Source organism: Portunus trituberculatus, chromosome 25 (genome assembly GCF_017591435.1).
Source record: "Portunus trituberculatus isolate SZX2019 chromosome 25, ASM1759143v1, whole genome shotgun sequence".
Classification (NCBI taxonomy): Eukaryota; Metazoa; Arthropoda; class Malacostraca; order Decapoda; family Portunidae; genus Portunus; species Portunus trituberculatus.
The window spans coordinates 17,281,941-17,296,940 of NC_059279.1; the positions used below are offsets into that span (position 1 = coordinate 17,281,941).

The 15,000-nt window shown below is 38.2% G+C and overlaps 1 protein-coding gene across 1 annotated transcript in view; it reads left to right on the forward strand.

Annotated features, from left to right (window-relative positions):
- LOC123508545 (calcitonin gene-related peptide type 1 receptor-like) overlaps positions 1–15,000 on the forward strand; it is a 264,938-nt gene that overhangs the window by 209,973 nt on the left and 39,965 nt on the right. The window contains 3 exon segments of the mRNA XM_045262286.1: positions 1,699–1,825; positions 12,503–12,723; positions 13,527–13,683. Coding sequence (XP_045118221.1) covers positions 1,699–1,825; positions 12,503–12,723; positions 13,527–13,683 — 505 coding nt within the window.

The following is a 15,000-nucleotide window of genomic DNA, read 5'->3' on the forward strand; positions in this document are numbered from 1 at the left end:
CTCACACAAAACTTTCTATCCCTTACTCGCTTTCCTATCATCCAGCTTTACCTCAATCGTGCGTCCCCAGTCACCTATTACAACATTCACTCCCTTATGTGTTTTACTATATATATCTTTTTACTCATTTACCTTTTTTTTTTATTGATTTTTCTTTACATTAATCTCAGGAGTGTCTAAATTTGTCCTTTTTCCTTCTTTTCGTCTAGTTTCTCAGTTTTTTTTTTCGGGTTTTTCTCTAATTTTTCTCACTCTTCCTCTTTATTTGTTTTTTCTGTGCCATCTTCATCACCCTTTCCTCCTCTTCCTCCTCTTATTCCTCCTCCTCCTCCATTTTTCTCTCACTTTTCCTCTTTTTCTCCTCCTCATTATCTTTTTCTGTGCAATCTTCATCACCCTTTCCTCCTTTTCCTCCTCTTATTCCTCCTCCTCCTCCTCCATTTTTCTCTCACTTCTCTTTTTCTTCTCCTCATTATCTCTTTTCTGTGCAATCTTCATCACCCTTTCCTCCTTTTCCTCCTCTTATTATTCCTCCTCCTCCTCCTCCTCCATTTTTCTCTCACTTCTCCTCTTCTTCTCCTCCTCATTGTCTTTCTCTGTGTCATCTCCAGTAAATATTAGTCTCTATTTCCAATCTCTCAAATATTTAGTGTATTTTTCTTATTTTTCACTCAGAAGTCAGTATATACTTTTTTTTTTCCTTTTCTTATCACGTACTTTGCTTTCAGTTTTCTTCCATCAATTACAATATCTTCCTTTCATTATCTTTCAAATATGTCATGTATGTTTCTCATTTCCCATCTCAAAGAATAGATAAATCTCTTTCTTTTTTTCTTTTTCTCTGTTTTTCTTACTTTCCACTTAACGAAGTAATAAATCCTCTCTCTCTCTCTCTCTCTCTCTCTCTCTCTCTCTCTCTCTCTCTCTCTCTCTCTCTCTCTCTCTCTCTCTCTCTCTCTCTCTCTCTCTTCTTCCTTTCCTTATTACTTTCTTTTCCTTACTTTTCACCTCACGAGCCATTAAATTTTCCTCTCTTCTTTTCTTATTTCCTTATCTTCCTTGTTTTCCATCACAAGAGTACAACAAATCCCTTTCTCCTTTTCTTATCATTTTATTTCTCTTTCCACCTCGCGTCACTAAATCTTCTTCTCTTTCTTTTCTTCTTACTTCCTTCCACTACTTACTACGAATCACTATATTAATCTCTCATCTTCTCTCATTTTTTTTTTTTTTGTCTTCCGCCCGAAAAAATCAAGAAGTTACTATTTTTTTCTCTCTCTCTTCCTCCTTTTCTTATTAAATTATCTTCCTTCCGTCACGAGTCACTAAATTAACTCTCTCTCTCTCTCTCTCTCTCTCTCTCTCTCTCTCTCTCTCTCTCTCTCTCTCTCTCTTTCTTTTCTTTCTTGTTTTTTTTCTATTTACTTATTATTTTTTCACTTTCCACCTGACGAATTAATCTCTCTCTCTCTCTGTCTCTCTCTCTCTCTCTCTCTCTCTCTCTCTCTCTCTCTCTCTCTCTCTCTCTCTCTCTCTCTCTCTCTCTCTCTCTCTCTCTCTCTCTCTTCTCCCCTTCTCCCCTTCTCCTCTCTCTTATCTCCCTCTCACTCCCACTCACTTTCTCTCTCTGGCCTAACCTAACCTAACCTAACCTAACCTAACCTAACCTACACTCTCTCTGTCTCGTCTCCCTCACAGGTCCCTGAAGTGCAAGCGGGTGACGATCCACAAGAACCTTTTCGTGAGCTTCATCATCAACAATGCCATGTGGCTCATCTGGTACAAGTGTGTGGTGGAAGACACGAACGTCCTCTTCAAGAACACAGTAAGTAAAGCCTCCATATTGTGCCTTGATGGGGGGTTGGGTTGGGTTGGGTTGGGCTGGGTTTGGTTGGGTTGTGTTGTGTTGGGTTGGGTTGGGTTAGGTTTGTTGAGCTGGGTTGGTTTTGGTTGGGTTTGGTTTGGTTGGGTTGAGTTGTGTTGGGTTGGGTTGGGTTGGGTTGGGTTTGGTTGGGTTGGGTTGGGTTGGGTTGTGTTGGGTTTGGTTGGTTTTGATTGGGTTGGTTTGGTTAGGTTGGGTTCGATTAGGTTAGTTTAAGTTGGTGTTACATTAGGTTAAGTCAAGTTGGGTTAAGTTAAATTAAGTTAGGTTGGGTTAAATTGGGTCACCTTAGGCTAAGTTATGTTGGGTTAAGTTACGTTAGGTTGGGTTAGGTTTGGGTTAGGTTAGGTTAAGTTACGTAAGGTTATTTTGGGTTTAATGATTTATTGATTCTTTGAGGTGAAAAGTAAGGAAAACAAGAAAAAAGGAGAGATTTATTGAAAAGTAAGGAAAACAAGAAGAAAAAGAGAGATTCGTTAAAAAGTAAGGAAAACAAGAAAAGGAGAGATTTATTGAAAAGTAAGGAAAACAAGAAGAAAAAAAGAGATTTATTGAAAAGTAAGGAAAATAAGAAAAAAAAGGAGATATTCATTTGGTAATCCGTAGTAAATAGTGCAGGTTGATGAGGAAAGGAGAATGAGAAAGAGGTTTACTGAATCAAGATGGGAAAAAAGGAAGATAAAATAAGGAAAGGAGAAAGGGAGAAAAATTTACTGTGGGTATATTTATTTATTCATCTATTCAATTACTTATCATTTCCTTTCTTTCTTTTTCTTTATTCATTTAGACATTTCTATTATTGAGTCTTGTTCGTAACGTGTGTGTGTGTGTGTGTGTGTGTGTGTGTGTGTGTGTGCGTGTGTGTCTGACTTTCCTTTCCATGTCTGTCTGTGTCTGTGTTTTTCATTCTGATTTCCTCGTTTTCTTTACCTTCTGTCTGTCTGTTTGTCTGTCTTTTTCTTCTCAGCTTTCCCTGACGTGTGTGTGTGTGTGTGTGTGTGTGTGTGTGTGTGTGTGTACATGTTTCTGTCATTTCATTTTTCTCTTTCCTCTTGTTGATTGTCTTTTATTCTCTCCTTCCCACTTCCCTTCTCATTTCAAGAGAGAGAGAGAGAGAGAGAGAGAGAGAGAGAGAGAGAGAGAGAGAGAGAGAGAGAGAGAGAGAGAGAGAGAGAGAGAGAGAGAGAGAGAGAGAGAGAGAGAGAGAGAGAGAGAGAGAGAGAGAGAGAGAGAGAGAGAGAGAGAGAGAGAGAGAGAGAGAGAGAGAGAGAGAGAGAGAGAGAGAGAGAGAGAGAGAGAGAGAAGAGAAGAAGAGAGAAAAGAGAGAGAGAGAAGAGAGAAAAAAAAAAGAGAAAAGAGAAAGATGGAGAGAGAAAGGAAAAAATAGTGAATGGAGGAAACATCACGTAAAAATAATAAAAGGACAGAGAGAGAGAGAGAGAGAGAGAGAGAGAGAGAGAGAGAGAGAGAGAGAGAGAGAGAGAGAGAGAGATTTACGGAGAAAGAGAAGGGGAGGAAATTTTCAGGTACAAGATGGAGGGAGAATATTGATGGAGGAGGACAAGAGAGGAGAGGAGGAGGGAGGGAGGATGGAGGAAAGAAGTAAAGATCAGGCTTAGAGGAAACATGATAAAAGGAGGAAGAGGAGGAGGATGAGGAGGAGAAGGGGAGGAGAGAGGGGGAGAGGAGGAGAGATGGAGGAAAAAAGCAAAGGTTAGGCATGGAGGAAACGTGATAAAAAGAGGAGGAGGAGGAGGAGGAGGAGGAGGAGGAGAAGGGGAGGAGGAGGAGGAGAAGGGGAGGAGGAGGAGAGGAGGAGAGATGGAGAAAAAAGTAAAGGTTAGGCATGGAGGAAACGTGATAAAAAGAGGAGGAGGAGGAGGAAGGGAGGAGACATGATAAAAGGAGGAGGAGGAGGAGGAAGGGAGGAAGGGAGGAGAAACATAATAAAGGAGGAGGAGGAGGAGGAGAGGAGGAGAGGAGAAACATGGTAAAAGGAGAAGGAGGAGAAGGAGGAGGAGGAAGGGAGGAGAAACGTGATAAAAGGAGGAGGAGGAGGAGAGGAGGAGAGGAGAAACATGGTAAAAGGAGGAGGAGGAGGAGGAGAGGAGAAACATGGTAAAAGGAGGAGGAGGAGGAGGAGGAGGAGGAGGAGGAGGAGGAGGGAGGAGGAGGAGGAGAAGGAGACTAAGAATAACATTATCTTTTCCTTTTCCACTATGAAAGGCAAAAAAAAATAAACTAACTAAATAAATGAATAAATAAAAAAAGGAAAGAAGAATGAAAAAATGAAAAATAAGAGATTAAAAAATAATCATGAATAAATGAATAAAGAAGGAGGAGAATTAAAAACCATGAAAATAAATGAGAATAAATATAACGCTATCTTTTCCTGTTCCCCAAGAAAGGTAAACAAAATAAATAGATAGATAAAAAAAAAAGGAAAGAAATATTAAAACAGTGAGAAAAAAAGACTAAAACAATACCATCATCTTTTCCCCATGAAAGGTAAGAATAAAAATAAATAAATGAAGAAAGAAAAGAAAAATTAAAACCGTGAAAAAATATAATTAGAAAACACCATCATTTTTTTTTCTTCCCCACATGAAAAGATAAAAAAAATAGATAAATAGATAACAAAAAATTTAAACCATGAAAAATAAGATTAAGAAATAGCATCATCTGTTTCTCTCCCCCATGAAAGAAAAACCTAATTAACTTGTTTATTCTCAAAGTATCCAGCGTAAGTAATGGCGAGAGAGGTGACAGGCTCAGACAAAACAAGCGACTTTACTTAAAAAAAAATCATATATCGGATGGTGAGACAGTGAAGGAATAGACACCAATACATAAACAAGCTACGACAAAATGAGTGACTTTACTTACAAAAATATATAATGGGATGGTGAGTGAGAAAAGAAATAGACCACCACCAACACCACCACTACCATCACCATCACCACCACCACCACCATCACCATCACCATCACCAATACCACCATCATTTTTAGCATCACCATCACTATTAGCATCACCACCACCACCACCATCACCATCACCAACACCACCATCACCATCACCACCAACACCAGCAAAATCACCCCTACCATCACAACCACCACCTTATACTCTCTCTCTCTCTCTCTCTCTCTCTCTCTCTCTCTCTCTCTCTCTCTCTCTCTCTCTCTCTCTCTCTCTCTCTCATCTATTAATAAGTGTAAAAGTATTTTTTAATGTAGCAATCGAGTTTTCATCCTTTTTGCGAGAGAGAGAGAGAGAGAGAGAGAGAGAGAGAGAGAGAGAGAGAGACAAGCTTCTATGACACAAGTATAGAACATCATTACAAATCACACAACCTTGAATTTTCTACATCACTCTTACAATTACGAGAAAAAAACGAAACAAAAAGAGGAAAAAGACGATATATTATGAGAAATGGACGGTATCGCAGTGGAATGAGTGAATGAATTAGCTACCGTACACTTTTCTCCGTTTTCTGTCTCAAAGAAAACGGGAGCCGGGTTGCAGGTTACGCTTCCCCTTATTGTGTCGTTAGTCATGAGGATAATTTTCACGTCGGCTATTTTGTCGCAGATTTACGGCTAGAAATTGGAGAGTCTTTGCTTCAGAGGTGGTGGCGGTGGTGGTGGTGGTGGTGGTAGTGATGGTAGTAGTAGTAGTAGTAGTAGTAGTAGTTTGTGGTAGTAATACAAGGAAGAAATGAAGGAAGGAAGGAAGGAAGGAGGTAAAGAAGCAAGGAAAGGAGGAAGGAAGAAAGAAAGAAAGAAAGAAAGAAAGAAAGAAAGAAAAAAATAGAAAGAAAAGAAATAAAGGAAGGAAGAAAGGAATGAAGATAGGAAAGAAGGAAGGAGGTAAAGAAACAAGGAAAAAAGGAAGAAAGAAAGAAAGAAAGAAAGAAAAAAAGCAAGGAATGAAAGAAGGAAAGAAGGAGGAATGAAATAAACTAAAAACGTAATAGAATAATAAAATAAATAACAAAAAATTAAAGCTTCATGGAGACAACTAATGGGAAAAACATGTCCAGAGAGAGAGAGAGAGAGAGAGAGAGAGAGAGAGAGAGAGAGAGAGAGAGAGAGAGACTGTTCCGAGAAATGTGTACCAATATGAACAGTAAATAAAAGTCAATAAATCAGAAAATTAAACAAAAATGGAGCGTTACTTGGAACTGAAATGATAAGAAAAAAAAAAAGCTTGTAATTCTGAATCGAGGAAAATGAGAGAGGAACCACGCACGCTTTGGGGTCCGAGTGGTCTCCAAGCGCACGGGTTCGAATCCTGTCCACGGTCCGAGTGTAGGTTGGGCTTCCTCACTCGGGGCAATGGTTTCCTAGCGGGTGGGCTTTGAGATAGTAGGTACCACAAAAAAAAAAACCCCTTTAGCCCATAAATTCCCGTGAAAAGCCCACATGGTATAAATAAAATAAATAAATAAATAAATAAATGATGAAAATAGGAAAAATTGTGAAATGAACGATGAAAAATTACAAAAAAAAAAAAAAAAAATTCGTGTAAGTTTTCCATTAATAATAAGAAAAGCAACAAAAAAGTCAAGGAATATGAGAGGAAAAAGGAAAACTCAAATTAAAGATGAAAATAAGATTAAAAAAAAAAGTCAATAAATCATGTTTCCCCTTAGACATGACACCCTCAACTCACTCAATCTTTCCATATTCAGTAAGCGTGAGTCTTCATCCCCTCACTCCCCTCACTCTCTCCCCTCACTCTCTCCCCTCATTCCCCTCACTCCCATCACTCTCTTCCTTCACTCCCCTCACTCCTCTCCCCTTCTCTCACTTCCCTTACTCTCTTTTCTCATTCTCTCCCTTCACTCCCCTCACTCTCCCTCATCCCTCCCTCTCTCATTTCCCTCACTCTCTCATCCCATTCTCTCCCCTCACTGCCCTCACTCCCTCCCTTCCCTCCCCTCCCTCTCTCCCCTCTCTCCCCTCACTCACTGCCCTCATAACACGCCGCCCATGTAAACTGTCTTATTTTCATATGCCACCTTAATTTTCCCTGCCCCCCCCTCTCTCTCTCTCTCTCTCTCTCTCTCTCTCTCTCTCTCTCTCTCTCTCTCTCTCTCTCTCTCTCTCTCTCTCTCTCTCTCTCTCTATCTATCTATCTATCTATCTATCTATCTATCTATCTATCTATCTATCGCTCTCTCGCTCTTTCAAACATTAATAGAGAGAGAGAGAGAGAGAGAGAGAGAGAGAGAGAGAGAGAGAGAGAGAGAGAGAGAGACAAGAACACATGCCTTTTTTTACTTTACCGCATCAAAAGGAGAGAAAAAAAGTAGAGAAAAGAAAAGAAAAAGAAAGGAAAAGAAAAAAGGAAAAAAGAAAAAGTCTTCTGTCAATGTTTTCCTTCCCCTTTGTCGTAATCAAACAAGAAGAAGAAGGAGGAGGAGGAGGAGGAGGAGGAGGAGGAGGAGGAGGAGGAGGAGGAGGAGGAGGAAGAAAAAATGAAAAGAAGATCATGTTTGCTTCTCAATAATGCATCACCAGCCAATACTTCTTCCTTCCTCTTCTTCTTCTTCTTCTTCTTCTTCTTCTTCTTCTTCTTCTTCTTCTTCTTCCTTCTCCTCCTCCTCCTCTTCTTCTTTTTACTTCTCTCCTCCTCCTTCTCTTATTACATCTTTCTCTACTTCCTCTTCATTTATCTTCTTCTATCTGATCAAGACCTCCTCCTCCTCCTCCTCCTCCTCCTCCTCCTCCTCCTCCTCCTCCTCCTCCTCCTCCTCCTCCTCCTCCTCCTCCTCCTCCTCCTCCTCTTCCTCCAATTCCTCCTTCATCTATCTCATCAACACCTTTTCTTCTTCCTCCTTCTTCTTCTTCTATACCATCAACACCTCTTCTTCCTCCAGCTCCTCTTCCTCCTCCTCCTCCTCCTCCTCCTCCTCCTCCTCCTCCTCCTCCTCCTCCTCCTCCTCCTCCCTATCTATCTATTCCATTCATGCAATCTTGAATTTTTTTGTAAATCTCCTTAGTTTTCCTTCACTTTTTTCTATATTTTCTTGTATTTTGTATATGTTTGCTTCGTTTTCCTTTTTTTCCTGTTTTTTTTTTACGATTTTTTACGTTTTCTTTTTTCCGGCAACCCCGTGAGAGCGAATAGAAAATGGGAAGGCAGCTTAAAATTTGGCGGGAAACGTAAATTGGGCGATCAGATTTTACCTTCTTTTTCTGTTTTTTTTTTTTTTTTTTTATCGTGTTTTTTTTTCTCCTTTTTTTCTTCCACATTCCACAACTCTACCTGGACTTGCTTAATTACCTCTCTCTCTCTCTCTCTCTCTCTCTCTCTCTCTCTCTCTCTCTCTCTCTCTCTCTCTCTCTCTCTCTCTCTCTCTCGCTTTGTTTTTTAAGTTCATTTTTTTTCAGAAGCCAAGTCATGTTTACAATTGTATGACCATAGTTACGTTTTTTTTCTTTCTTTCTTTCTTTTTCGTTAATCACTAACCACACACACACACACACACACACACACACACACACACACACACACACACACACACAGATACGTAGACAGATAAATATGTATAGATAGAAGGATAAATAGATAAACAAAAATAGATAGATAGATAGATAGATAGATTGATTGAGAGAGAGAGAGAGAGAGAGAGAGAGAGAGAGAGAGAGAGAGAGAGAGAGATAAACTGATAAACACATACACACATAGAAAGTGAAGTGACCACATAATAAAAAAGCTACAAAAATAATAACCACAACAATGACAATCACACACACACACACACACACACACACACACACACACACACACACACACACACACACACACACACACACACACACACACACATTCTCATTAACCTTCCTAATAACTCAAGTATTTCTTTCTCTGTCCCTTGTAAAGCTAATATAGGCAACAAAACCTCCCTCTCATTGCTCACTACTATAGAAACACTGGTGGTGGTGGTGGTGGTGGTGGTGGTGGTGGTGTCTTTGCTATCCTCCCTTCTATTACAGCTGGTTATGGTGGTGGTGGTGGTGGTAGTTCCAATAATACTGAGAGGAGAGGGAGACACAAAGGAACATAAAGGAGAAGCTAAAGGCAAAGGATAAGGGAGAAATAAATGAATACATAGGATTGGTAAATAGAAGTCAGTGTGTTTGATCGTGTTCCCTGTGGTTGTTTGGGTTAGAGTAGCGTGGGAGTAGAGAGAGAGAGAGAGAGAGAGAGAGAGAGAGAGAGAGAGAGAGAGAGAGAGAGAGAGAGAGAGAGAGAGTAATTGTTTCTGCTCTCCCTTCATTTCTCCCTTCCAGGCAAAATCTCTCTCTCTCTCTCTCTCTCTCTCTCTCTCTCTCTCTCTCTCTCTCTCTCTCTCTCTCTCTCTCTTTGTATAGTTCCACAAACTATGAAAGCCCTTGTGATGCATTGGCCCTGAGTTGTGAGAGAGAGAGAGAGAGAGAGAGAGAGAGAGAGAGAGAGAGAGAGAGAGAGAGAGAGAGAGAGAGAGAGAGAGAGAGAGAGAGAGAGAGAGAGAGAGAGAGAGAGAGAGAGACAAAGCTGCTAACACATGAATGATTATACAAACACACGTAGCAGTTACACATACATACACACATACATACATACATACATGGAGACAGACACACAGACAGACAGACAAAGGAAGACAGACATCAAGACACCTGGAAAAAAAAAATTGTCACTTGGAAATAGAAATAAATAAGAAAAATACAAAAAAAAAATAGAAATACAGGAAGTTTGTATTTGATTTATTTTATTTTATTTTATTTATTTATTTCTATGCAGGAGGAAAATTTGACCAAGGGCAACAAAATATGGAGGGAAAAAAAAAAAAGGCCCACTGAGTTGCCAGTTTTCCCATTACAAATATTGAAGGGAAAATAAAGAAAACAGAGGAAAAGAAGGAAAATTGAAAAATACGTCAAATCAAGAAAAAACGAGGAAAATTAAAGAAAAGAACGAAAAATCAGAAAAAAAGGAGGAAAATGAAAGAAAACTACACGAAATCAATAAAAAAGAAGGAAATTGAAAGAAAAAACGAAAAATCAAGAAAAAACGAGGAAAATGAAAGAAAAAACGAAAATCAAGAAAAAAAAAGGAGGAAAATGAAAGGAAAGTTCGAGAAATCAAGAAAAAAAGAAGGAAAATGAAAGAAAAGTACGAAAAATCTAAAAAAAAAAAACGAGGAAAGTGAAAGAAAAAAACGAAAATTCAAGAAAAAGGAGGAAAATGAAAGAAAAGAACGAAAAATCAAGAAAAAGGAGGAAAATGAAAGAAAAGTTCGAGAAATCAAGAAAAAAAACGAGGAAAATGAAAGAAAAGTTCGAGAAATCAAGGAAAAAGAAGGAAAATGAAAGAAAATACGTCAAATCAAGAAAAAGGAGGAAAATGAAAGAAAAGTTCGAGAAATCAAGAAAAAAAAGGAGGAAAATGAAAGAAAAAACGAAAATCAAGAAAAACGAGGAAAATGAAAGAAAAGTACGAAAATCAAGAAAAACGAGGAAAATGAAAGAAAAGTACGAAAATCTAGAAAAAAAGGAGGAAAATGAAAGGAAAGTACACCAAATCAATAAAAAGAAGGAAAATGAAAGAAAAAACGAAAATCAAGAAAAAGGAGGAAAATGAAAGAAAAATACGTCAAATCAAGAAAAAGGAGGAAAATGAAAGAAAAAACGAAAATGAAAGAAAAAAGGAGGAAAATGAAAGAAAAGAACGAAAAATCAAGAAAAAAAGGAAGAAAATGAAAGAAAAGTTCGAGAAATCAAGAAAAAAGGAGGAAAATGAAAGAAAAAAACGAAAATGAAAGAAAAAAAGGAGGAAAATGAAAGAAAAGTTCGAGAAATCAAGAAAAAGGAGGAAATGAAAGAAAAAACGAAAATGAAAGAAAAAAGGAGGAAAATGAAAGAAAAATACGTCAAATCAAGAAAAAGGAGGAAAATGAAAGAAAAAACGAAAATGAAAGAAAAAGAGGAAAATGAAAGAAAAGAACGAAAATCAAGAAAAAAGGAAGAAAATGAAAGAAAAGTTCGAGAAATCAAGAAAAAGGAGGAAAATGAAAGAAAAAACGAAAATGAAAGAAAAAAGGAGGAAAATGGAAAATCAAGAAAAAAGAAAATGAAAAAAAACGAAAATGAAAGAAAAAAAGGAGGAAAATGAAAGAAAAGTTCGAGAAATCAAGAAAAAAAGGAGGAAAATGAAAGAAAAAAACTAAAAATCAAGAAAAAAAGGGTGAAAATGAAAGAGTATTTTAGAGTGTTTTAGAGTGATTTAGAGTATGTTGTATGTTCTAAGGGGGTTTTTAAGGTGTTGTAGTGTTTTAAGAAGGTTTTAAGGGGTGTTTTAGGGTGATTAAGAGTGTGTATTTTCACCTAACCTAACTTTGAGGGTGTGTTAAGAGTATTTTAGAGCCAAAGAGCTCCAGTTTCGCTCGATGCAATGAAAAAAAATTAGAAAAAACTGATAAAAACGCTTACGATTTCATGAATTTCCCGAAGCTTTAACAAAATCCTGATAAATTGTCCAGAAAGTGTAAAGTGAATCAAAGGAATTGCACTAAATGTGATTATGACTACCTGTATTTTTTTCGTATTTTCCTTCATATTTCAAAAAGAGAGAGGTTATTTGTCCGTCTGTCTGTATGTATGTATGTCTATATATATCTTTATGTTTCTATCTATTCATCACTCTGTATTTCTGCCTCTCTCTCTCTCTCGCTCTCTCTCTCTCTCTCTCTCTCTCTTTACATGTTTCTTCATGTATGTATTTATCTATCTATCTCTCCACCTGTGTGTCTGTCTGTCTATCAGTCTGTTTCTCTTGCTATCTTTCTATCTGCCTCTCTACCTGTATGTTTGTCTATTTATTTGTCTATCTATCAATTTATCTATCTGCCTTTATATCAACCTTCCTATCTATCAGTTTACCAATCTTTTTATCTATCTCTACCAACCCATCTATGTATCTATCTATCTATCCATTAATTTAGCTATTTATCTACCTACCTACCAATCTATCCACTCTCAACCCATCCATGAGACAAAGCATAGTGGTATTCTTAAACTAACGTCTTCAGTATTGGAACGTATTTTTATCATGAATTTTCAGTATGGAGGTCAGAAGATTAATGGCCACAGTCTTCACTATTCTAATCCCACACATGAGTTTCTGAAGCTGTATAAAATCACCAAGTAGTAAGCAGAATGAATATGGAAACGCGTCTTGGTGCTGATGGGGGTTAATCAATTTATCACCATTTTTATTCATTTATTTATTACTTTTGTCTCTAAGCCTTCATATTTCCTATACCATCCTCAGAGTCTCCTTCCGACTATATTTCTATTTAACTTCCTTAACCCCTTCAGTACCATGGCACGTTTTCATATTCATATTGATTTTATACAGCTTCAGAAACTTATGTGGGGATTAAAATAATGAAGACTCTAGCCATTAAGCTTCTGACCTCCATAGACCCTTCCTAATGTCAATAAAATCATCTAATCACACCCAAAACTCAGGGTAAAAGGAATTAAGAACTGGTATTTTTTTTTATCAAATTATTTTTTTTGCCCTTGGATTTCACTCTTATAAAACAAAATATCTCACACACAGGGTCTCTGCCAAACGCTACACGTGTTCCTGCACTACTTCCTCGTGTCCAACTACTTCTGGATGTTCTGCGAGGGTCTATACCTGCACACTCTGCTCGTGGTGGCCTTCGTGGCAGAGGACAGGATCATGAAGTGGTTTTTCCTTCTCGGTTGGGGCATTCCGGCTGTTTTAATCACCTTCTACGCCATATTCCGAGGCATCAGCAAGGAGGAAAACAAGCAGTAAGTGTGTGTGTGTGTGTGTGTGTGTGTGTGTGTGTGTGTGTGTGTGACGAGACAGCCAGACGTTATCCTACGGAACGAGTGTGATCTTCGGATAGGTGTGTGTGATTTACATGTACCTACTCACTGTGTGTGTGTGTGTGTGTGTGTGTGTGTGTGTGTGTGTGTGTGTGTGTGTGTGTGTGTGTGTGTGTGTGTGTGTGTGTGTGTGTGTGTGTGTGTGTGTGTGTGTGTGTGTGTGTGTGTAATAGGTATTTTAATGGACGGAAATATACCCAAGTTAGTTTAATTAAGAGTGAATGCATGTATATATGTATTATCGCTGTCATCATCATTATTCAGTTTTGCCTATTGCTTTTTTTCACATTAAATTTATGCCACCTAGTGAGACAATACCATCACCACCACCACCATCACCACCACCACCACCATCACCACCACCATCATCACCGCCACCGTCTACCTAACAAGAGCAACAGCAAGAATCCATCAAACTTAAACGTGACAATCTATTTTTTGCCCTTAATAACCCCTTCAGTACCATGACGCGTTTTCATATTTATTCCGCTTACTATTTGACGATTTTATACAGCTTCAGAAACTTATGACGGGAATTAGAATAGTGAAGACTCTGCCCATTAATCTTCTGATCTCCATAGACCCTTTCTAATCTAAATAAACCCGTCCAATCATACCCAAAACTCATGGTAAAAAAATTAGTTCCAATACTGAAGGATTTAACATCACTATCCTACCAAACCAGCTCTCTTTACCATCCCTGAAATCCTTGTCCCTTTCCGCAGCTGCTGGATGAGTGAAGGACCTTACAACCACATCCTGAACGTGCCCGTGGTGCTGTCCATGCTGCTAAACCTCTTCTTCCTCATCAACATCGTCAGGGTTCTCGTCACCAAACTACGAGCTGTCAACACTGGTCCGGATACTCACTCCACTCGCAAGGTTTGTTATCATTAACCCCTTCAGTACCAGGACGCGTTTCCATATTCATTCTTTTGACTATCTGGTGACTTTATACAGCTTCAGGAATTTATGTGGGGGGTTAGAATAGTTAAAACTGTAGCTATTTATCTTTTGATCTCCATACACACTTTCTAATGTCAATAAAATGGTCTTATTGTACATAAAACTAGCATTTCTATATTAATTATGTTTGCTATTTGGTCATTTTAAACAATTTCAGAAATTTAGTTAAGCTGGTAGCCAGTAATCTTCTGACCTTCATAGACCCTTCCTAATGTCAATAAAATGGTCTAATGGTACACAAAACTCGAATTTCTATATTAATTATGCTTAATATTTGGTGATTTTAGCAAGCTTTAGAAGATTAATGGCTGTGGCCATTAACCTTCTGACCTCCATGGACCCTTCCTAATGTCAATAAATTAGTATAATGGTACACAAGTCTCAAAGTAAATATGTGTCCCAGTACTGAAGGGGTTAAACTCTTATTTTGAAACGTTCTTCCTTGTCTCGTATCCCTGTTTCGTTCATATCCTCGCTGAGTCTATCTATCTATCTGTCTATCTATCTACTTATCTACCTATGCTCCTTGTCTTTACACCTTCGCTGAATTTATCTATCTGTCTATCTATTTATCTTTCTACATATGCCACCATATCTAGCTCGCATCTTCCCTGAGTCTATCTGTCTATCTATCTATCTATTTATCTATCTATTCTCCGTGTCTTGTTTACATACTCACTGAATCTATCTATCTATCTATCTATCTATCTTTCGCTCTATCCCCCCACAGTATTGTTCTCATCTTCCTGAGTCTATCTGTCTGTCTATCTATCTATCTATCTATCTATCTATCTATTTCTATTTCAGCTGTGTGAATTTCATGCAGTACATTTTTCCTCCTCCTGCGAAGCTTCAGTGAACTTCAAAAAGAAAAATATGCCGGAGTTCCTATTTTTATACATTTTTTTTTCTTTGCCTCATTTTTTTTTTTTCTTTCATCAACTTTCATCGTGCAAGGAATCTGAGGTGACGCTTTTATGGATCACCTCCAGACTCAGTAAATAAGGATGTCCTCTCTCTCTCTCTCTCTCTCTCTCTCTCTCTCTCTCTCTCTCTCTCTCTCTCTCTCTCTCTCTCTCTCTCTCTCTCTCTCTCTCTCTCTCTCTCTCTCTCTCTCTCTCTCTCTCTCTCTCTCTCTCTCATAAAACACTACGGTAAAAGATTTCTCATTTCATTTAGTATTCTTTTCACTTTCTTTCGCTCTCTCTCTCTCTCTCTCTCTCTCTCTCTCTC